General features: G+C 37.2%; 1 protein-coding gene across 2 annotated transcripts in view; it reads right to left on the reverse strand.

The window, feature by feature from the left end:
• Positions 1-489: 489 nt before the first annotated feature.
• Positions 490-27,622, reverse strand: part of phex (phosphate regulating endopeptidase homolog, X-linked) — a 47,814-nt gene continuing 20,681 nt past the window's right edge. The window contains exons 10-22 of one of the 2 annotated variants that reach the window (XM_064941136.1): positions 4,108-4,201; positions 3,885-4,013; positions 3,718-3,819; positions 3,555-3,632; positions 3,331-3,434; positions 2,869-2,927; positions 2,737-2,791; positions 2,578-2,645; positions 2,365-2,495; positions 1,646-1,711; positions 1,319-1,423; positions 1,084-1,160; positions 490-1,008 (exon numbers count right to left, since the gene is read on the reverse strand). In XM_064941136.1, coding sequence (XP_064797208.1) covers positions 906-1,008; positions 1,084-1,160; positions 1,319-1,423; positions 1,646-1,711; positions 2,365-2,495; positions 2,578-2,645; positions 2,737-2,791; positions 2,869-2,927; positions 3,331-3,434; positions 3,555-3,632; positions 3,718-3,819; positions 3,885-4,013; positions 4,108-4,201 — 1,171 coding nt within the window. In that variant the 3' untranslated portion in view covers positions 490-905. The remainder of the gene's footprint in view (positions 1,009-1,083; positions 1,161-1,318; positions 1,424-1,645; positions 1,712-2,364; positions 2,496-2,577; positions 2,646-2,736; positions 2,792-2,868; positions 2,928-3,330; positions 3,435-3,554; positions 3,633-3,717; positions 3,820-3,884; positions 4,014-4,107; positions 4,202-27,622) is intronic. The other variant, XM_064941138.1, reaches the window with a different exon arrangement.

The raw sequence follows: 27,622 nt of genomic DNA on the forward strand, positions 1-27,622 counted from the left end.
TCTACCCCTCTTTCTCTACCTCTCTCCCTCTTTCTCTACCTCTCTCCCTCTTTCTCTACCTCTCTCCCTCTTTCTCTACCTCTCTCCCTCTTTCTCTACCTCTCTCCCTCTTTCTCTACCTCTCTCCCTCTTTCTCTACCTCTCTCCCTCTTTCTCTACCTCTCTCCCTCTCCCTTATTTTCTCTGTCTCTCAGTGTTCAGAAAAAGACAAAGAGAGACAGATAGACAGTAAACATGTTTTCTACCTTTTAGAGAAGTCTGATTAGATTATAGTTACAGACCAGAAACAGAGATGACAGACACACAGTGAGGTGTAACTGTTTTATGTAGACACGCTATAGGTTGCCATGGGAACTGCAGACATAATTGACTGTAATAGCCAGGATGGATCTTTAACTCAGAGAGAGAAGAGGACGTATGTGTGTGCGTGTGCGATTTTGTTCCCGGTAATATCAGTCATGTTATGCTCAGCCTGAGTAAAGAATCTGCTCTATCTCACAGAGTTTAATACATCCAAACACACAGGGAATATTCATCAGAAATATAGAACATTTCAATCACATCAGTTAAAGAGAGACAGATACAACACTTTAATAAAGTAATATAGAATACATCAAGTTACAGTAATAGGGAATAAATCAAGTTACTGTAATATAGAATAAAACAAGTTACAGTAATATAGAATAAATCAAATTGCTGTAATATATAATAAATCAAGTTACAGTAATATAGAATAAATCAAGTTACAGTAATATAGAATAAATCAAGTTACAGTAATATAGAATAAATCAAGTTACAGTAATATAGAATAAATCAAGTTACTGCATTACACACACACACAAGAGGGAGAGGAGGGGAAGAGGGAGAGAAAGGAAAATGTCAGTGGGATTCAGCAGTAGAACACTTTACCAAATACGGCAGGACTCCGCCCCTCGGTTCATAACCGATGAATCAGGACAGCTGAACGCCTGTCGGAACTCCTCATAGTTACTCATTGCCCCGACAACCCTGCGTAGCAACAGAAAAGAGTGGGGTCAGAAACATTGAAACTAAAGGTGTGTTTGTGTGTGTATGAGTTCTTACCTGTACTTTGGGGGGCTGTGGGCTCCACTCTGAATCTGGTCCCTTGCCGCTTCAGGTCTGTAGGAGTTACAGCGCACCTAGAGAACACACACAGTGAGAGAGTAAAAAAGAGAGAGAAAGACTGTGTGTGTGTGCGTGTGTGTGTGTGTGTGTGTGCGTGTGTGCGTGTGTGTGTGTGTGTGTGTGTGTGTGTGTGTGTGTGTGTGTGTGTGTGTGTGTGTGTGAGTGTTCTTACGTGTGCGTAGCTGAGAAAGAACAGTTGGTTGTTGTTGAGTCCAACTCCTGGAAGTAATGGCTCCTCAATTCCTCCTCTACTCTCTTCTATCCACCTCCTATAGGCCTACACACACACACACACACACACACACACACACACACACACACACACACACGCACACACACGCACACACACTTTTAAATAGACAGTCGGAGAGAGGCGAGGTGAAAGAGAGAGAGGAAAATACAGAAAGAGAGAGAGCAATAGACAGAGAGAAAGAGGAACAGAGAGAAAGAGAGGAATGAAAGAAGATAAAGAGAAGGACAGAGAGAAAAAGTGTCCTACTTTGAAAGCTTCTCTGATTCCGCCGTTGTCTGCAATGTTCTCTGCTAGGGTCCTCTTCCCCCTCACCTGATTACACAGGATAACAGATCAACACACTGTTCTGTTCTAACCCAACACACTCCAACCTCCCCGTGTTCTGTTCTAACCCAACACACTCCAGCTGACCCGTGTTCTGTTCTAACCCAACACACTCCAATACGACCCGTGTTCTGTTCTAACCCAACACACTCCAGCCGACCCGTGTTCTGTTCGAACCCAACACACTCCAGCTGACCCGTGTTCCGTTCTAACCCAACACACTCCAGCTGACCCGTGTTCTGTTCTAACCCAACACACTCCAGCTGACCCGTGTTCTGTTCTAACCCAACACACTCCAACCTCCCCGTGTTCTGTTCGAACCCAACACACTCCAACCTCCCCGTGTTCTGTTCTAACCCAACACACTCCAACCTCCCCGTGTTCTGTTCTAACCCAACACACTCCAGCCGACCCCTGTACTGTTCTTACCCAACACACTCCAATACGACCCGTGTTCTGTTCTAACCCAACACACTCCAGCCGACCCATGTTCTGTTCGAACCCAACACACCCCAACCGACCCATGTTCTGTTCTAACCCAACACACTCCAGCCGACCCGTGTTCTGTTCTAACCCAACACACTCCAGCCGACCCGTGACGAACAGATGATGATGATGACAATAATATGTGTGCCTCTTACATTTAGCCCCGCCTCCTCCCAGCGATAGCTGTTGTATTGGTCGATCATACACTGGGTCTTGTCAGTGAAGGCTGTGATTGATGCGTTGCTCCACCATTGGTCCATGTTACCATCCTTATCATACTTCCTCCCTAAACAAACACACACACACATTCTTTATAAAAGTGTGTGTGTTTGTTTGTGTGTAGTTGTAATGCACTGTATGTGACTCACCATTGTTGTCAAAGCCGTGTGTTAGTTCATGTCCTACAATCACTCCTATGGCTCCATAGCTAAGAGACCTGAACACACACACACCAGAAATATGTTCATCGGCTAATGCCTGGCTCTGCCAGAGTGTGTGTGTGTGAGTGTGTGTGTGTGTGATCTCACCGAGGATAGTCCCGCCCCCAGAAGAAAGGCTTCTGGAGCTCTCCAGCCGGGAACCCTGAGTAAAAACACAGAACAGTTTGAATCCAGTGCCAACGCAATGTGTTTGAGTGTGTGTGCGCGTGTGTATCTTACTGATTTGATTGGTGGAGGAGCTGTAGAAGGCGTTGACTGTCGTGGGATTGGTGAACCACCTAGAACACACACCGAAAGTGACATCACAACCAGGAAGTCACCCGCCAGGGTGGTTCCCATCAGTGATGTAGTGGTAAAACAATAGGTAGGTAAACGCTGACGGACATTTGCGGTGAATAAAGTAGTGTTGTACTGGCCTTTCTTTCACTAACACACTGTAGCCTTCTATCTAGCTCTGGCATTGCTGATAGCTACTCTATTGAGGAAGGGGTTTTACTGACTGAGACATGTGGTTGACCCACCTAGCTATCTAAAGATGAATGCACTGACAGGAATTGGAATAACAGCATATGCAAAATGACTCAAATGTCATGTAAATGGAAGTAATGCTCCCTATACTTTCAATGCATTTTTCTACGATTGGTGGGTTTCTCCACCAGTGGTTTTGTCATAGCAGCTCACTCAGTGCGAGGGACAGTCCTCCGCAGCCAGTTGAGATCCGATTGGGCAATGAAACGCAGAGTCTGCATTACATTACCGAAGTAGTTGTCCTCAGAGAATACAAGCTACACAAGCAAACACACACACACACGCACACACACACACACACACACACACACAAATTAGTACACACACACTAATATATGGACACTAACATACATAAACACACATAGATTAATCCACACCTGTTTTATGTCTTGGTTGATGTAGGTGTCATTCAGTATGAACTCAGGATAGCCAACCTTGGCCAGGACTGTCTGAGCCTGGAGAGAGACAGAGAGAGACTACACCAGCATTTTGGATTAAGACAGATGGACAGACAAGCTAGACAAACAGACAGACAGAGACCTTTTCTATAGCTTTCTTCTTGGTCGGTCCATCCATCCAGTCGTTGTCTCTCTCCAGCATGTTGATGAACGCCCAGCGAACTCCTTCAATCAGCTCCTCCATCTACGGACACGCACACTGATCAAACCAATCCACACACACACAGAAAAACATACACACACACACACCATGTGTTTCTTGTCCTCCTGGAAGTGTGTGTTGATGAAGAGTCGTCCGGTGGCGTAGACCAGAGTGTTCTCTACGTAGTTAACACACTTATCCCAACGAGGGGTCAGCGAGGTCGTTCCTGTGGTTACCTAAAAATACACCGGTCAATACTGATTAATGAGTGTGTGAGTGATGGTGCATGTGCTGGGAAACGGTTGATCAGTGAGTGTGTGTTCTACAGACCCGTGTGAAGTCCAGATATCTGTATAAGAAGCGTCGGCTGAGACTTGTGATCCTGGAGAACACTGTCCTCCACATGACATAGTTACTAACTGTCCTATAGAAACCATATAGAAACCACATGACATAGTTACTAACTGTCCTCCACATGACATAGTTACTAACTGTCCTATAGAAACCATATAGAAACCACATGACATAGTTACTAACTGTCCTCCACATGACATAGTTACTAACTGTCCTATAGAAACCACATGACAAAGTTACTAACTGTCCTCCACATGACATAGTTACTAACTGTCCTATAGAAACCACATGACATAGTTACTAACTGTTCTCCACATGACATAGTTACTAACTGTCCTATAGAAACCACATGACATAGTTACTAACTGTCCTATAGAAACCACATGACATAGTTACTAACTGTCCTATAGAAACCACATGACATAGTTACTAACTGTCCTCCACATGAAATAGTTACTAACTGTCCTACAGAAACCACATGACATAGTTACTAACTGTCCAATAGAAACCACATGACATAGTTACTAACTGTCCTATAGAAACCACATGACATAGTTACTAACTGTCCTCCACATGACATAGTTACTAACTGTCCTATAGAAACCACATGACATAGTTACTAACTGTCCTATAGAAACCACATGACATAGTTACTAACTGTCCTATAGAAACCACATGACATAGTTACTAACTGTCCTCCACATGACATAGTTACTAACTGTCCTATAGAAACCACATGACATAGTTACTAACTGTCCTATAGAAACCACATGACATAGTTACTAACTGTCCTCCACATGACATAGATACTAACTGTCCTATAGAAACCACATGACATAGTTACTAACTGTCCTCCACATGACATAGTTACTAAATGTCCTATAGAAACCACATGACATAGTTACTAACTGTCCTCCACATGACATAGTTACTAACTGTCCTATAGAAACCACATGACATAGTTACTAACTGTCCTCCACATGACATAGATACTAACTGTCCTATAGAAACCACATGACATAGTTACTAACTGTCCTCCACATGACATAGTTACTAACTGTCCTATAGAAACCACATGACATAGTTACTAACTGTCCTCCACATGACATAGTTACTAACTGTCCTATAGAAACCACATGACATAGTTACTAACTGTCCTCCACATGACATAGTTACTAACTGTCCTATAGAAACCGTATGACATAGTTACTAACTGTCCACCACATGACATAGTTACTAACTGTCCTATAGAAACCATATAGAAACCACATGACATAGTTACTAACTGTCCTCCACATGACATAGTTACTAAATGTCCTATAGAAACCACATGACATAGTTACTAACTGTCCTCCACATGACATAGTTACTAACTGTCCTATAGAAACCACATGACATAGTTACTAACTGTCCTATAGAAACCACATGACATAGTTACTAACTGTCCTCCACATGACATAGATACTAACTGTCCTATAGAAACCACATGACATAGTTACTAACTGTCCTCCACATGACATAGTTACTAACTGTCCTATAGAAACCACATGACATAGTTACTAACTGTCCTCCACATGACATAGTTACTAACTGTCCTATAGAAACCACATGACATAGTTACTAACTGTCCTCCACATGACATAGTTACTAACTGTCCTATAGAAACCGTATGACATAGTTACTAACTGTCCACCACATGACATAGTTACTAACTGTCCTATAGAAAACATATAGAAACCACATGACATAGTTACTAACTGTCCTCCACATGACATAGTTACTAACTGTCCTATAGAAACCATATAGAAACCACATGACATAGTTACTAACTGTCCTATAGAAACCACATGACATAGTTACTAACTGTCCTATAGAAACCACATGACAAAAGTTACTAACTGTCCTCCACATGACATAGTTACTAACTGTCCTATAGAAACCACATGACATAGTTACTAACTGTTCTCCACATGACATAGTTACTAACTGTCCTATAGAAACCACATGACATAGTTACTAACTGTCCTATAGAAACCACATGACATAGTTACTAACTGTCCTATAGAAACCACATTACATAGTTACTAACTGTCCTATAGAAACCACATGACATAGTTACTAACTGTCCTATAGAAACCATATAGAAACCACATGACATAGTTACTAACTGTCCTCCACATGACATAGTTACTAACTGTCCTATAGAAACCACATGACATAGTTACTAACTGTCCTCCACATGACATAGTTACTAACTGTCCTATAGAAACCACATGACATAGTTACTAACTGTTCTCCACATGACATAGTTACTAACTGTCCTATAGAAACCACATGACATAGTTACTAACTGTCCTATAGAAACCACATGACATAGTTACTAACTGTCCTCCACATGACATAGTTACTAACTGTCCTATAGAAACCACATGACATAGTCACTAACTGTTCTCCACATGACATAGTTACTAACTGTCCTATAGAAACCACATGACATAGTTACTAACTGTCCTATAGAAACCATATAGAAACCACATGACATAGTTACTAACTGTCCTCCACATGACATAGTTACTAACTGTCCTATAGAAACCACATGACATAGTTACTAACTGTTCTCCACATGACATAGTTACTAACTGTCCTATAGAAACCACATGACATAGTTACTAACTGTCCTATAGAAACCATATAGAAACCACATGACATAGTTACTAACTGTCCTCCACAGGACATAGTTACTAACTGTCCTATAGAAACCACATGACATAGTTACTAACTGTCCTATAGAATCCACATGACATAGTTACTAACTGTCCTATAGAAACCACATGACATAGTTACTAACTGTCCTATAGAAACCACATGACATAGTTACTAACTGTCCTATAGAAACCACATGACATACTTACTAACTGTCCTCCACATGACATAGTTACTAACTGTCCTATAGAAACCACATGACATAGTTACTAACTGTCCTCCACATGACATAGTTACTAACTGTCCTATAGAAACCGTATGACATAGTTACTAACTGTCCACCACATGACATAGTTACTAACTGTCCTATAGAAACCATATAGAAACCACATGACATAGTTACTAACTGTCCTCCACATGACATAGTTACTAACTGTCCTATAGAAACCATATAGAAACCACATGACATAGTTACTAACTGTCCTCCACATGACATAGTTACTAACTGTCCTATAGAAACCACATGACAAAGTTACTAACTGTCCTCCACATGACATAGTTACTAACTGTCCTATAGAAACCACATGACATAGTTACTAACTGTTCTCCACATGACATAGTTACTAACTGTCCTATAGAAACCACATGACATAGTTACTAACTGTCCTCCACATGACATAGTTACTACCTGTCCTATAGAAACCACATGACAAAGTTACTAACTGTCCTCCACATGACATAGTTACTAACTGTCCTATAGAAACCACATGACATAGTTACTAACTGTCCTATAGAAACCACATGACATAGTTACTAACTGTCCTATAGAAACCACATGACATAGTTACTAACTGTCCTGCAGAAACCATATAGAAACCACATGACATAGTTACTAACTGTCCTCCACATGACATAGTTACTAACTGTCCTATAGAAACCACATGACATAGTTACTAACTGTTCTCCACATGACATAGTTACTAACTCTCCTATAGAAACCACATGACATAGTTACTAACTGTCCTATAGAAACCATATAGAAACCACATGACATAGTTACTAACTGTCCTCCACATGACATAGTTACTAACTGTCCTATAGAAACCACATGACATAGTTACTAACTGTCCTCCACATGACATAGTTACTAACTGTCCTATAGAAACCACATGACATAGTTACTAACTGTTCTCCACATGACATAGTTACTAACTGTCCTATAGAATCCACATGACATAGTTACTAACTGTCCTATAGAAACCACATGACATAGTTACTAACTGTCCTATAGAAACCACATGACATAGTTACTAACTGTCCTATAGAAACCACATGACATACTTACTAACTGTCCTCCACATGACATAGATACTAACTGTCCTATAGAAACCACATGACATAGTTACTAACTGTCCTCCACATGACATAGTTACTAAATGTCCTATAGAAACCACATGACATAGTTACTAACTGTCCTCCACATGACATAGTTACTAACTGTCCTATAGAAACCACATGACATAGTTACTAACTGTCCTATAGAAACCACATGACATAGTTACTAACTGTCCTCCACATGACATAGATACTAACTGTCCTATAGAAATCACATGACATAGTTACTAACTGTCCTCCACATGACATAGTTACTAACTGTCCTATAGAAACGATATGACAGTGTTACTAACTGTCCTATAGAAACCATATGACATAGTTACTAACTGACCTATAGAAACCATATGACAGTTACTAACTGTCCTATAGAAACCACATGACATAGTTACTAACTGTCCTCCACATGACATAGTTACTAACTGTCCTATAGAAACCATATAGAAACCACATGACATAGTTACTAACTGTCCTCCACATGACATAGTTACTAACTGTCCTATAGAAACCACATGACATAGTTACTAACTGTCCTCCACATGGCATAGTTACTAACTGTCCTATAGAAACCACATGACATAGTTACTAACTGTTCTCCACATGACATAGTTACTAACTGTCCTATAGAAACCACATGACATAGTTACTAACTGTCCAATAGAAACCACATGACATAGTTACTAACTGTCCTATAGAAACCACATGACATAGTTACTAACTGTCCTCCACATGACATAGTTACTAACTGTCCTATAGAAACCACATGACATAGTTACTAACTGTCCTATAGAAACCACATGACATAGTTACTAACTGTCCTCCACATGACATAGATACTAACTGTCCTATAGAAACCACATGACATAGTTACTAACTGTCCTCCACATGACATAGTTACTAACTGTCCTATAGAAATCACATGACATAGTTACTAACTGTCCTCCACATGACATAGTTACTAACTGTCCTATAGAAACCACATGACAAAGTTACTAACTGTCCTCCACATGACATAGTTACTAACTGTCCTATAGAAACCACATGACATAGTTACTAACTGTCCTCCACATGACATAGTTACTAACTGTCCTATATAAACCACATGACATAGTTACTAACTGTCCTATAGAAACCACATGACATAGTTACTAACTGTCCTATAGAAACCACATGACATAGTTACTAACTGTCCTCCACATGACATAGTTACTAACTGTCCTATAGAAACCACATGACATAGTTACTAACTGTCCTCCACATGACATAGTTACTAACTGTCCTATAGAAACCACATGACATAGTTACTAACTGTCCTCCACATGACATAGTTACTAACTGTCCAATAGAAACCGTATGACATTGTGACGAACTGTCCTATAGAAACGATATGACAGAGTTACTAACTGTCCTATAGAAACCATATGACATAGTTACTAACTGTCCTATAGAAACCATATAGAAACCGTATGACAGAGTTACTAACTGTCCTATAGAAACCACATGACATAGTTACTAACTGTCCTCCACATGACATAGATACTAACTGTCCTATAGAAACCACATGACATAGTTACTAACTGTCCTCCACATGACATAGTTACTAAATGTCCTATATAAACCACATGACATAGTTACTAACTGTCCTATAGAAACCACATGACATAGTTACTAACTGTCCTATAGAAACCACATGACATAGTTACTAACTGTCCTCCACATGACATAGTTACTAACTGTCCTATAGAAACCACATGACATAGTTACTAACTGTCCTCCACATGACATAGTTACTAACTGTCCTATAGAAACCACATGACATAGTTACTAACTGTCCTCCACATGACATAGTTACTAACTGTCCAATAGAAACCGTATGACATTGTGACGAACTGTCCTATAGAAACGATATGACAGAGTTACTAACTGTCCTATAGAAACCATATGACATAGTTACTAACTGTCCTATAGAAACCATATAGAAACCGTATGACATAGTTACTAACTGTCCTCCACATGACATAGTTACTAACTGTCCTATAGAAACCACATGACATAGTTACTAACTGTCCTCCACATGACATAGTTACTAACTGTCCAATAGAAACCGTATGACATTGTGACGAACTGTCCTATAGAAACGATATGACAGAGTTACTAACTGTCCTATAGAAACCATATGACATAGTTACTAACTGTCCTCCACATGACATAGTTACTAACTGTCCTATAGAAACCACATGACATAGTTACTAACTGTCCTATAGAAACCATATGACATAGTTACTAACTGTCCTATAGAAACCATATAGAAACCGTATGACATAGTTACTAACTGTCCTCCACATGACATAGTTACTAACTGTCCTATAGAAACCACATGACATAGTTACTAACTGTCCTCCACATGACATAGTTACTAACTGTCCTATATAAACCACATGACATAGTTACTAACTGTCCTATAGAAACCACATGACATAGTTACTAACTGTCCTATAGAAACCACATGACATAGTTACTAACTGTCCTCCACATGACATACTTACTAACTGTCCTATAGAAACCACATGACATAGTTACTAACTGTCCTCCACATGACATAGTTACTAACTGTCCTATAGAAACCACATGACATAGTTACTAACTGTCCTCCACATGACATAGTTACTAACTGTCCAATAGAAACCGTATGACATTGTGACGAACTGTCCTATAGAAACGATATGACAGAGTTACTAACTGTCCTATAGAAACCATATGACATAGTTACTAACTGTCCTCCACATGACATAGTTACTAACTGTCCTATAGAAACCACATGACATAGTTACTAACTGTCCTATAGAAACCATATGACATAGTTACTAACTGTCCTATAGAAACCATATAGAAACCGTATGACATAGTTACTAACTGTACTATAGAAACCATCTAGAAACCGTATGACATAGTTACTAACTGTCCTATAGAAACCATATAGAAACCGTATGACATAGTTACTAACTGTCCTATAGAAACCATATGACAGAGTTACTAACTGCCCTATAGAAACCACATGACAAAGTTACTAACTGTCCTATAGAAACAATATGACATAGTTACTAACTGTCCTATAGAAACCATATATAAACCGTATGACATAGTTACTAACTGTCCTATAGAAACCATATAGAAACCGTATGACATAGTTACTAACTGTCCTATAGAAACAATATGACAGAGTTACTAACTGTCCTATAGAAACCATATGACATAGTTACTAACTGTCCTATAGAAACCATATGACATAGTTACTAACTGTCCTCCACATGACATAGTTACTAACTGTCCTATACATTTACATTACATTTATCCAGAGCGACGTAGAAACCACATGACAAAGTTACTTAACTGTCCTCCACATGACATAGTTACTAACTGTCCTATAGAAACCACATGACATAGTTACTAACTGTCCTATAGAAACCACATGACAAGTTACTAACTGTCCTCCACATGACATAGTTACTAACTGTCATCCACATGACATAGTTACTAACTGTCCTATAGAAACCATATGACATAGTTACTAACTTACCTATAGAAACCATATGACATAGTTACTAACTGTCCTATAGAAATCATATGACATAGTTACTAACTGTCCTCCACATGACATATTTACTAACTGTCCTATAGAAACCACATGACATAGTTACTAACTGCCCTATAGAAACCACATGACATAGTTACTAACTCTCCTATAGAAACAATATGACATAGTTACTAACTGTCCTATAGAAACCATATTGAAACCGTATGACATAGTTACTAATTGTCCTATAGAAACCATATAGAAACCGTATGACATAGTTACTAACTGTCCTATAGAAACAATATGACAGAGTTACTAACTGTCCTATAGAAACCACATGACATAGTTACTAACTGTCCTCCACATGACATAGTTACTAACTGTCCTCCACATGACATAGATACTAACTGTCCTATAGAAATCACATGACATAGTTACTAACTGTCCTCCACATGACATAGTTACTAACTGTCCTATAGAAACAATATGACAGAGTTACTAACTGTCCTATAGAAACCATATGACATAGTTACTAACTGACCTATAGAAACCATATGACAGTTACTAACTGTCCTATAGAAACCACATGACATAGTTACTAACTGTCCTCCACATGACATAGTTACTAACTGTCCTATAGAAACCATATAGAAACCACATGACATAGTTACTAACTGTCCTCCACATGACATAGTTACTAACTGTCCTATAGAAACCACATGACATAGTTACTAACTGTCCTCCACATGACATAGTTACTAACTGTCCTATAGAAACCACATGACATAGTTACTAACTGTCCTCCACATGACATAGTTACTAACTGTCCTATAGAAACCACATGACATAGTTACTAACTGTCCTCCACATGACATAGTTACTAACTGTCCTATAGAAACCACATGACATAGTTACTAACTGTTCTCCACATGACATAGTTACTAACTGTCCTATAGAAACCACATGACATAGTTACTAACTGTCCAATAGAAACCACATGACATAGTTACTAACTGTCCTATAGAAACCACATGACATAGTTACTAACTGTCCTCCACATGACATAGTTACTAACTGTCCTATAGAAACCACATGACATAGTTACTAACTGTCCTATAGAAACCACATGACATAGTTACTAACTGTCCTCCACATGACATAGATACTAACTGTCCTATAGAAACCACATGACATAGTTACTAACTGTCCTCCACATGACATAGTTACTAACTGCCCTATAGAAATCACATGACATAGTTACTAACTGTCCTCCACATGACATAGTTACTAACTGTCCTATAGAAACCACATGACATAGTTACTAACTGTCCTCCACATGACATAGTTACTAACTGTCCTATAGAAACCACATGACATAGTTACTAACTGTCCTCCACATGACATAGTTACTAACTGTCCTATATAAACCACATGACATAGTTACTAACTGTCCTATAGAAACCACATGACATAGTTACTAACTGTCCTATAGAAACCACATGACATAGTTACTAACTTTCCTCCACATGACATAGTTACTAACTGTCCTATAGAAACCACATGACATAGTTACTAACTGTCCTCCACATGACATAGTTACTAACTGTCCTATAGAAACCACATGACATAGTTACTAACTGTCCTCCACATGACATAGTTACTAACTGTCCAATAGAAACCGTATGACATTGTGACGAACTGTCCTATAGAAACGATATGACAGAGTTACTAACTGTCCTATAGAAACCATATGACATAGTTACTAACTGTCCTCCACATGACATAGTTACTAACTGTCCTATAGAAACCACATGACATAGTTACTAACTGTCCTATAGAAACCATATGACATAGTTACTAACTGTCCTATAGAAACCGTATGACATAGTTACTAACTGTACTATAGAAACCATCTAGAAACCGTATGACATAGTTACTAACTGTCCTATAGAAACCATATAGAAACCGTATGACATAGTTACTAACTGTCCTATAGAAACCATATGACAGAGTTACTAACTGCCCTATAGAAACCACATGACAAAGTTACTAACTGTCCTATAGAAACAATATGACATAGTTACTAACTGTCCTATAGAAACCATATATAAACCGTATGACATAGTTACTAACTGTCCTATAGAAACCATATAGAAACCGTATGACATAGTTACTAACTGTCCTATAGAAACAATATGACAGAGTTACTAACTGTCCTATAGAAACCATATGACATAGTTACTAACTGACCTATAGAAACCATATGACATAGTTACTAACTGTCCTATAGAAACCATATGACATAGTTACTAACTGTCCTCCACATGACATAGTTACTAACTGTCCTATACATTTACATTACATTTATCCAGAGCGACTTAGAAACCACATGACAAAGTTACTAACTGTCCTCCACATGACATAGTTACTAACTGTCCTATAGAAACCACATGACATAGTTACTAACTGTCCTATAGAAACCACATGACAAGTTACTAACTGTCCTCCACATGACATAGTTACTAACTGTCATCCACATGACATAGTTACTAACTGTCCTATAGAAACCATATGACATAGTTACTAACTTACCAATAGAAATCATATGACATAGTTACTAACTGTCCTATAGAAATCATATGACATAGTTACTAACTGTCCTCCACATGACATAGTTACTAACTGTCCTATAGAAACCACATGACATAGTTACTAACTGCCCTATAGAAACCACATGACATAGTTACTAACTCTCCTATAGAAACAATATGACATAGTTACTAACTGTCCTATAGAAACCATATTGAAACCGTATGACATAGTTACTAATTGTCCTATAGAAACCATATAGAAACCGTATGACATAGTTACTAACTGTCCTATAGAAACAATATGACAGAGTTACTAACTGTCCTATAGAAACCACATGACATAGTTACTAACTGTCCTCCACATGACATAGTTACTAACTGTCCTATAGAAACCATATAGAAACCGTATGACATAGTTACTAACTGTCCTATAGAAACCATATAGAAACCGTATGACATAGTTACTAAATGTACTATAGAAACCATATGACAGAGTTACTAACTGCCCTATAGAAACCACATGACATAGTTACTAACTGTCCTATAGAAACAATATGACATAGTTACTAACTGTCCTATAGAAACCATATATAAACCGTATGACATAGTTACTAAATGCCCTATAGAAACCATATAGAAACCGTATGACATAGTTACTAACTGTCCTATAGAAACAATATGACAGAGTTACTAACTGTCCTATAGAAACCATATGACATAGTTACTAACTGACCTATAGAAACCATATGACATAGTTACTAACTGTCCTATAGAAACCATATGACATAGTTACTAACTGTCCTCCACATGACATAGTTACTAACTGACCTATAGAAACCATATGACATAGTTACTAACTGTCCTATAGAAACCATATGACAGAGTTACTAACTGTCCTCCACATGACATAGTTACTAACTGTCCTCAACATGACATAGTTACTAACTGTCCTATAGAAACCACATGACATAGTTACTAACTGTCCTATAGAAACCACATGACATAGTTACTAACTGTCCTCCACATGACATAGTTGCTAACTGTCCTCCACATGACATAGTTACTAACTGTCCTATAGAAACCACATGACATAGTTACTAACTGTCCTATAGAAACCACATGACATAGTTACTAATTGTCCTATAGAAACCATATGACATAGTTACTAATTGTCCTCCACATGACATAGTTACTAACTGTCCTATAGAAACCATATGACATAGTTACTAACTGTCCTCCACATGACATAGTTACTAACTGTCCTCCACATGACATAGTTACTAACTGTCCTATAGAAACCACATGACATAGTTACTAACTGTCCTCCACATGACATAGTTCCTAACTGTCCTATAGAAACCACATGACATAGTTACTAACTGTCCAATAGAAACCACATGACATAGTTACTAACTGTCCTATAGAAACCACATGACATAGTTACTAACTGTCCTATAGAAACCACATGACATAGTTACTAACTGTCCTCCACATGACATAGGTACTAACTGTCCTCCACATGACATAGTTACTAACTGTCCTCCACATGACATAGTTACTAACTGTCCTCCACATGACATAGTTACTAACTGTCCTATAGAAACCACATGACATAGTTACTAACTGTCCTATAGAAACCACATGACATAGTTACTAACTGTCCTATAGAAACCATATGACATAGTTACTAATTGTCCTCCACATGACATAGTTACTAACTGTCCTATAGAAACCATAGGACATAGTTACTAACTGTCCTCCACATGACATAGTTACTAACTGCCCTCCACATGACATAGTTACTAACTGTCCTATAGAAACCACATGACATAGTTACTAACTGTCCTCCACATGACATAGTTCCTAACTGTCCTATAGAAACCACATGACATAGTTACTAACTGTCCAATAGAAACCACATGACATAGTTACTAACTGTCCAATAGAAACCACATGACATAGTTACTAACTGTCCAATAGAAACCACATGACATAGTTACTAACTGTCCTATAGAAACCACATGACATAGTTACTAACTGTCCTCCACATGACATAGTTACTTACTGTCCTATAGAAACCACATGACATAGTTACTAACTGTCCTATAGAAACCACATGACATAGTTACTAACTGTCCTATAGAAACCACATGACATAGTTACTAACTGTCCTCCACATGACATAGTTACTTACTGTCCTATAGAAACCACATGACATAGTTACTAACTGTCCTATAGAAACCACATGACATAGTTACTAACTGTCCTATAGAAACCACATGACATAGTTACTAACTGTCCTCCACATGACATAGTTACTAACTGTCCTATAGAAACCACATGACATAGTTACTAACTGTCCTCCACATGACATAGTTACTAACTGTCCTATAGAAACCACATGACATAGTTACTAACTGTCCTATAGAAACCACATGACATAGTTACTAACTGTCCTATAGAAACCACATGACATAGTTACTAACTGTCCTCCACATGACATAGTTACTAACTGTCCTCCACATGACATAGTTACTAACTGTCCTCCACATGTCATAGTTACTAACTGTCCTCCACATGACATAGTTACTAACTGTCCTCCACATGACATAGTTACTAACTGTCCTATAGAAACCACATGACATAGTTACTAACTGTCCTATAGAAACCACATGACATAGTTACTAACTGTCCTATAGAAACCATATGACATAGTTACTAATTGTCCTCCACATGACATAGTTACTAACTGTCCTATAGAAACCACATGACATAGTTACTAACTGTCCTCCACATGACATAGTTACTAACTGTCCTATAGAAACCATATAGAAACCGTATGACATAGTTACTAAGTGTCCTATAGAAACAATATGACATAGTTACTAACTGTCCTATAGAAACCATATGACATAGTTACTAACTGTCCTATAGAAACCATATGACATAGTTACTAACTGTCCTATAGAAACCACATGACATAGTTACTAACTGTCCTCCACATGACATAGTTACTAACTGTCCTATAGAATCCATATTACATAGTTACTAACTGTCCTCCACATGACATAGTTACTAACTGTTCTATAGAAACAACATGACATAGTTACTAACTGTCCTATATAAACCAAATGACATAGTTACTAACTGTCCTATAGAAACAATATGACAGAGTTACTAACTGTCCTATAGAAACCATATGACATAGTTACTAACTGTCCTATAGAAACCACATGACATAGTTACTAACTGTCCTCCACATGACATAGTTACTAACTGTCCTATAGAAACCATATGACATAGTTACTAACTGTCCTCCACATGACATAGTTACTAACTGTTCTATAGAAACAACATGACATAGTTACTAACTGTCCTATATAAACCAAATGACATAGTTACTAACTGTCCTATAGAAACAATATGACAGAGTTACTAACTGTCCCATAGAAACCACATGACATAGTTACTAACTGTCCTATAGAAACCACATGACATAGTTACTAACTGTCCTCCACATGACATAGTTACTAACTGTCCTATAGAAACCATATGACATAGTTACTAACTGTCCTATAGAAACCATATAGAAACCGTATGACATAGTTACTAACTGTCCTATAGAAACCATATAGAAACCGTATGACATAGTTACTAACTGTCCTATAGAAACAATATGACATAGTTACTAACTGTCCTCCACATGACATAGTTACTAACTGTCCTATAGTCACCACATGACATAGTTACTAACTGTCCTCCACATTACATAGTTACTAACTGTCCTATAGAAACCACATGACATAGTTACTAACTGTCCTATAGAAACCACATGACAAGTTACTAACTGTCCTCCACATGACATAGTTACTAACTGTCATCCACATGACAGTTACTAACTGTACTATAGAAACCATATGACATAGTTACTAACTGACCTATAGAAACCATATGACATAGTTACTAACTGTCCTCCACATGACATAGTTACTAACTGTCCTATAGAAACCACATGACATAGTTACTAACTGTCCTCCACATGACATAGTTACTAACTGTCCTATAGAAACCATATAGAAACCGTATGACATAGTTACTAACTGTCCTACAGAAACAATATGACAGAGTTAATAACGGTCCTATAGAAACCACATGACATAGTTACTAACTGTCCTATAGAAACCATATGACATAGTTACTAACTGTCCTCCACATGACATAGTTACTAACTGTCCTATAGAAACCATATAGAAACCGTATGACATAGTTACTAAGTGTCCTATAGAAACAATATGACATAGTTACTAACTGTCCTATAGAAACCATATGACATAGTTACTAACTGTCCTATAGAAACCATATGACATAGTTACTAACTGTCCTATAGAAACCACATGACATAGTTACTAACTGTCCTCCACATGACATAGTTACTAACTGTCCTATAGAATCCATATTACATAGTTACTAACTGTCCTCCACATGACATAGTTACTAACTGTTCTATAGAAACAACATGACATAGTTACTAACTGTCCTATATAAACCAAATGACATAGTTACTAACTGTCCTATAGAAACAATATGACAGAGTTACTAACTGTCCTATAGAAACCATATGACATAGTTACTAACTGTCCTATAGAAACCACATGACATAGTTACTAACTGTCCTCCACATGACATAGTTACTAACTGTCCTATAGAAACCATATGACATAGTTACTAACTGTCCTCCACATGACATAGTTACTAACTGTTCTATAGAAACAACATGACATAGTTACTAACTGTCCTATATAAACCAAATGACATAGTTACTAACTGTCCTATAGAAACAATATGACAGAGTTACTAACTGTCCCATAGAAACCACATGACATAGTTACTAACTGTCCTATAGAAACCACATGACATAGTTACTAACTGTCCTCCACATGACATAGTTACTAACTGTCCTATAGAAACCATATGACATAGTTACTAACTGTCCTATAGAAACCATATAGAAACCGTATGACATAGTTACTAACTGTCCTATAGAAACCATATAGAAACCGTATGACATAGTTACTAACTGTCCTATAGAAACAATATGACATAGTTACTAACTGTCCTCCACATGACATAGTTACTAACTGTCCTATAGTCACCACATGACATAGTTACTAACTGTCCTCCACATTACATAGTTACTAACTGTCCTATAGAAACCACATGACATAGTTACTAACTGTCCTATAGAAACCACATGACAAGTTACTAACTGTCCTCCACATGACATAGTTACTAACTGTCATCCACATGACAGTTACTAACTGTACTATAGAAACCATATGACATAGTTACTAACTGACCTATAGAAACCATATGACATAGTTACTAACTGTCCTCCACATGACATAGTTGCTAACTGTCCTATAGAAAACACATGACATAGTTACTAACTGCCCTATAGAAACCACATGACATAGTTACTAACTCTCCTATAGAAACAATATGACATAGTTACTAACTGTCCTATAGAAACCATATTGAAACCGTATGACATAGTTACTAATTGTCCTATAGAAACCATATAGAAACCGTATGACATAGTTACTAACTGTCCTATAGAAACCACATGACATAGTTACTAACTGTCCTCCACATGACATAGTTACTAACTGTCCTATAGAAACCATATAGAAACCGTATGACATAGTTACTAACTGTCCTATAGAAACCGTATAGAAACCGTATGACATAGTTACTAACTGTCCTATAGAAACCATATAGAAACCGTATGACATAGTTACTAACTGTACTATAGAAACCATATGACAGAGTTACTAACTGCCCTATAGAAACCACATGACAGAGTTACTAACTGTCCTATAGAAACCATATGACATAGTTACTAACTGTCCTATAGAAACCATATAACATAGTTACTAACTGTCCTCCACATGACATAGTTACTAACTGCCCTATAGAAACCACATGACATAGTTACTAACTGTCCTATAGAAACCACATGACATAGTTACTAACTGTCCTATAGAAACCACATGACATAGTTACTAACTGTCCTCCACATGACATAGTTACTAACTGTCCTCCACATGACATAGTTACTAACTGTCCTCCACATGTCATAGTTACTAACTGTCCTCCACATGACATAGTTACTAACTGTCCTCCACATGACATAGTTACTAACTGTCCTATAGAAACCACATGACATAGTTACTAACTGTCCTATAGAAACCACATGACATAGTTACTAATTGTCCTCCACATGACATAGTTACTAACTGTCCTATAGAAACCATATGACATAGTTACTAACTGTCCTCCACATGACATAGTTACTAACTGTCCTATAGAAACCACATGACATAGTTACTAACTGTCCTCCACATGACATAGTTACTAACTGTCCTATAGAAACCATATAGAAACCGTATGACATAGTTACTAACTGTCCTACAGAAACAATATGACAGAGTTACTAACTGTCCTATAGAAACCATATGACATAGTTACTAACTGACCTATAGAAACCATATGACATAGTAACTAACTGACCTATAGAAACAATATGACATAGTTACTAACTGTCCTATAGAAACCATATGACATAGTTACTAACTGTCCTCCACATGACATAGTTACTAACTGTCCTATAGAAACCATATGACAGAGTTACTAACTGTCCTATAGAAACCACATGACATAGTTACTAACTGTCCTATAGAAACCACATGACATACTTACTAACTGTCCTATAGAAACCATCTGACATAGTTACTAACTGACCTATAGAAACCATATGACATAGTTACTAACTGTCCTATAGAAACCATATGACATAGTTACTAACTGTCCAATAGAAAACATATGACATAGTTACTAACTGTCCTATAGAAACCATATGACATAGTTACTAACTGTCCTCCACATGACATAGTTACTAACTGTCCTATATAAACCACATGACATAGTTACTAACTGTCCAACACATGACATCGTTACTAACTGTCCTATAGAAACCACATGACATAGTTACTAACTGTCCTCCACATGACATAGTTACTAACTGTCCTATATAAACCATATAGAAACCGTATGACATAGTTACTAACTGCCCTATAGAAACCATATAGAAACCGTATGACATAGTTACTAACTGTCCTATAGAAACAATATGACAGAGTTACTAACTGTCCTATAGAAACCATATGACATAGTTACTAACTGACCTATAGAAACCATATGACATAGTTACTAACTGTCCTATAGAAACCATATGACATAGTTACTAACTGTCCTCCACATGACATAGTTACTAACTGTCCTATAGAAACCATATGACAGAGTTAATAACTGTCCTATAGAAACCACATGACATAGTTACTAACTGTTCTATAGAAACAACATGACATAGTTACTAACTGTCCTATAGAAACAATATGACAGAGTTACTAACTGTCCTATAGAAACCACATGACATAGTTACTAACTGTCCTATAGAAACCATATGACATAGTTACTAACTGTCCTATAGAAACCATATGACATAGTTACTAACTGTCCTATAGAAACCATATGACATAGTTACTAACTGTCCTCCACATGACATAGTTACTAACTGTCCTATAGAAACCATATGACATAGTTACTAACTGTCCTCCACATGACATAGTTACTAACTGTCCTATAGAAACCACATGACATAGTTACTAACTGTCCTCCACATGACATAGTTACTAACAGTCCTATAGAAACCACATGACATAGTTACTAACTGTCCTATAGAAACAATATGACATAGTTACTAACTGTCCTCCACATGACATAGTTACTAACTGTCCTATAGTCACCACATGACATAGTTACTAACTGTCCTCCACATTACATAGTTACTAACTGTCCTATAGAAACCACATGACATAGTTACTAACTGTCCTATAGAAACCACATGACAAGTTACTAACTGTCCTCCACATGACATAGTTACTAACTGTCATCCACATGACAGTTACTAACTGTACTATAGAAACCATATGACATAGTTACTAACTGACCTATAGAAACCATATGACATAGTTACTAACTGTCCTCCACATGACATAGTTGCTAACTGTCCTATAGAAAACACATGACATAGTTACTAACTGCCCTATAGAAACCACATGACATAGTTACTAACTCTCCTATAGAAACAATATGACATAGTTACTAACTGTCCTATAGAAACCATATTGAAACCGTATGACATAGTTACTAATTGTCCTATAGAAACCATATAGAAACCGTATGACATAGTTACTAACTGTCCTATAGAAACCACATGACATAGTTACTAACTGTCCTCCACATGACATAGTTACTAACTGTCCTATAGAAACCATATAGAAACCGTATGACATAGTTACTAACTGTCCTATAGAAACCGTATAGAAACCGTATGACATAGTTACTAACTGTCCTATAGAAACCATATAGAAACCGTATGACATAGTTACTAACTGTACTATAGAAACCATATGACAGAGTTACTAACTGCCCTATAGAAACCACATGACAGAGTTACTAACTGTCCTATAGAAACCATATGACATAGTTACTAACTGTCCTATAGAAACCATATAACATAGTTACTAACTGTCCTCCACATGACATAGTTACTAACTGTCCTATAGAAACCACATGACATAGTTACTAACTGTCCTATAGAAACCACATGACATAGTTACTAACTGTCCTATAGAAACCACATGACATAGTTACTAACTGTCCTCCACATGACATAGTTACTAACTGTCCTCCACATGACATAGTTACTAACTGTCCTCCACATGTCATAGTTACTAACTGTCCTCCACATGACATAGTTACTAACTGTCCTCCACATGACATAGTTACTAACTGTCCTATAGAAACCACATGACATAGTTACTAACTGTCCTATAGAAACCACATGACATAGTTACTAATTGTCCTCCACATGACATAGTTACTAACTGTCCTATAGAAACCATATGACATAGTTACTAACTGTCCTCCACATGACAGAGTTACTAACTGTCCTATAGAAACCATATGACATAGTTACTAACTGTCCTATAGAAACCATATAACATAGTTACTAACTGTCCTCCACATGACATAGTTACTAACTGTCCTATAGAAACCACATGACATAGTTACTAACTGTCCTATAGAAACCACATGACATAGTTACTAACTGTCCTATAGAAACCACATGACATAGTTACTAACTGTCCTCCACATGACATAGTTACTAACTGTCCTCCACATGACATAGTTACTAACTGTCCTCCACATGTCATAGTTACTAACTGTCCTCCACATGACATAGTTACTAACTGTCCTCCACATGACATAGTTACTAACTGTCCTATAGAAACCACATGACATAGTTACTAACTGTCCTATAGAAACCACATGACATAGTTACTAATTGTCCTCCACATGACATAGTTACTAACTGTCCTATAGAAACCATATGACATAGTTACTAACTGTCCTCCACATGACATAGTTACTAACTGTCCTATAGAAACCACATGACATAGTTACTAACTGTCCTCCACATGACATAGTTACTAACTGTCCTATAGAAACCATATAGAAACCGTATGACATAGTTACTAACTGTCCTACAGAAACAATATGACAGAGTTACTAACTGTCCTATAGAAACCATATGACATAGTTACTAACTGACCTATAGAAACCATATGACATAGTAACTAACTGACCTATAGAAACAATATGACATAGTTACTAACTGTCCTATAGAAACCATATGACATAGTTACTAACTGTCCTCCACATGACATAGTTACTAACTGTCCTATAGAAACCATATGACAGAGTTACTAACTGTCCTATAGAAACCACATGACATAGTTACTAACTGTCCTATAGAAACCACATGACATACTTACTAACTGTCCTATAGAAACCATCTGACATAGTTACTAACTGACCTATAGAAACCATATGACATAGTTACTAACTGTCCTATAGAAACCATATGACATAGTTACTAACTGTCCAATAGAAAACATATGACATAGTTACTAACTGTCCTATAGAAACCATATGACATAGTTACTAACTGTCCTCCACATGACATAGTTACTAACTGTCCTATATAAACCACATGACATAGTTACTAACTGTCCAACACATGACATCGTTACTAACTGTCCTATAGAAACCACATGACATAGTTACTAACTGTCCTCCACATGACATAGTTACTAACTGTCCTATATAAACCATATAGAAACCGTATGACATAGTTACTAACTGCCCTATAGAAACCATATAGAAACCGTATGACATAGTTACTAACTGTCCTATAGAAACAATATGACAGAGTTACTAACTGTCCTATAGAAACCATATGACATAGTTACTAACTGACCTATAGAAACCATATGACATAGTTACTAACTGTCCTATAGAAACCATATGACATAGTTACTAACTGTCCTCCACATGACATAGTTACTAACTGTCCTATAGAAACCATATGACAGAGTTAATAACTGTCCTATAGAAACCACATGACATAGTTACTAACTGTTCTATAGAAACAACATGACATAGTTACTAACTGTCCTATAGAAACAATATGACAGAGTTACTAACTGTCCTATAGAAACCACATGACATAGTTACTAACTGTCCTATAGAAACCATATGACATAGTTACTAACTGTCCTATAGAAACCATATGACATAGTTACTAACTGTCCTATAGAAACCATATGACATAGTTACTAACTGTCCTCCACATGACATAGTTACTAACTGTCCTATAGAAACCATATGACATAGTTACTAACTGTCCTCCACATGACATAGTTACTAACTGTCCTATAGAAACCACATGACATAGTTACTAACTGTCCTCCACATGACATAGTTACTAACAGTCCTATAGAAACCACATGACATAGTTACTAACTGTCCTATAGAAACCACATGACATAGTTACTAACTGTCCTCCACATGACATAGTTACTAACTGTCCTATAGAAACCATATAGAAACCGTATGACATAGTTACTAACTGTCCTACAGAAACAATATGACAGAGTTACTAACTGTCCTATAGAAACCATATGACATAGTTACTAACTGACCTATAGAAACCATATGACATAGTAACTAACTGACCTATAGAAACAATATGACATAGTTACTAACTGTCCTATAGAAACCATATGACATAGTTACTAACTGTCCTCCACATGACATAGTTACTAACTGTCCTATAGAAACCATATGACAGAGTTACTAACTGTCCTATAGAAACCACATGACATAGTTACTAACTGTCCTATAGAAACCACATGACATAGTTACTAACTGTCCTATAGAAACCACATGACATACTTACTAACTGTCCTATAGAAACCATCTGACATAGTTACTAACTGACCTATAGAAACCATATGACATAGTTACTAACTGTCCTATAGAAACCATATGACATAGTTACTAACTGTCCAATAGAAAACATATGACATAGTTACTAACTGTCCTATAGAAACCATATGACATAGTTACTAACTGTCCTCCACATGACATAGTTACTAACTGTCCTATATAAACCACATGACATAGTTACTAACTGTCCAACACATGACATCGTTACTAACTGTCCTATAGAAACCACATGACATAGTTACTAACTGTCCTCCACATGACATAGTTACTAACTGTCCTATATAAACCATATAGAAACCGTATGACATAGTTACTAACTGCCCTATAGAAACCATATAGAAACCGTATGACATAGTTACTAACTGTCCTATAGAAACAATATGACAGAGTTACTAACTGTCCTATAGAAACCATATGACATAGTTACTAACTGACCTATAGAAACCATATGACATAGTTACTAACTGTCCTATAGAAACCATATGACATAGTTACTAACTGTCCTCCACATGACATAGTTACTAACTGTCCTATAGAAACCATATGACAGAGTTAATAACTGTCCTATAGAAACCACATGACATAGTTACTAACTGTCCTCCACATGACATAGTTACTAACTGTCCTATAGAATCCATATTACACAGTTACTAACTGTCCTCCACATGACATAGTTACTAACTGACCTATAGAAACCATATGACATAGTTACTAACTGTCCTATAGAAACCATATGACATAGTTACTAACTGTCCTCCACATGACATAGTTACTAACTTTCCTCCACATGACATAGTTACTAACTGTCCTATAGAAACCACATGACATATTTACTAACTGTCCTATAGAAACCACATGACATAGTTACTAACTGTCCTCCACATGACATAGTTACTAACTGTCCTCCACATGACATAGTTACTAACTGTCCTCCACATGACATAGTTACTAACTGTCCTCCACATGACATAGTTACTAACTGTCCTATAGAAACCACATGACATAGTTACTAACTGTCCTATAGAAACCACATGACATAGTTACTAACTGTCCTATAGAAACCACATGACATAGTTACTAACTGTCCTATAGAAACCATATGACATAGTTACTAATTGTCCTCCACATGACATAGTTACTAACTGTCCTATAGAAACCATATGACATAGTTACTAACTGTCCTCCACATGACATAGTTATTAACTGTCCTCCACATGACATAGTTACTAACTGTCCTATAGAAACCACATGACATAGTTACTAACTGTCCTATAGAAACCACATGACATAGTTACTAACTGTCCTCCACATGACATAGTTCCTAACTGTCCTATAGAAACCACATGACATAGTTACTAACTGTCCAATAGAAACCACATGACATAGTTACTAACTGTCCTATAGAAACCACATGACATAGTTACTAACTGTCCTCCACATGACATAGTTACTAACTGTCCTATAGAAACCACAAGACATAGTTACTAACTGTCCTATAGAAACCATATGACATAGTTACTAACTGTCCTATAGAAACCACATGACATAGTTACTAACTGTCCTCCACATGACATAGTTACTAACTGTCCTATAGAAACCACATGACATAGTTACTAACTGTCCTCCACATGACATAGTTACTAACTGTCCTATAGAAACCACATGACATAGTTACTAACTGTCCTATAGAAACCACATGACATAGTTACTAACTGTCCTCCACATGACATAGTTACTAACTGTCCTATAGAAACCA

Source organism: Oncorhynchus masou, chromosome 28 (genome assembly GCF_036934945.1).
Source record: "Oncorhynchus masou masou isolate Uvic2021 chromosome 28, UVic_Omas_1.1, whole genome shotgun sequence".
In the NCBI taxonomy this organism is placed as follows: Eukaryota; Metazoa; Chordata; class Actinopteri; order Salmoniformes; family Salmonidae; genus Oncorhynchus; species Oncorhynchus masou.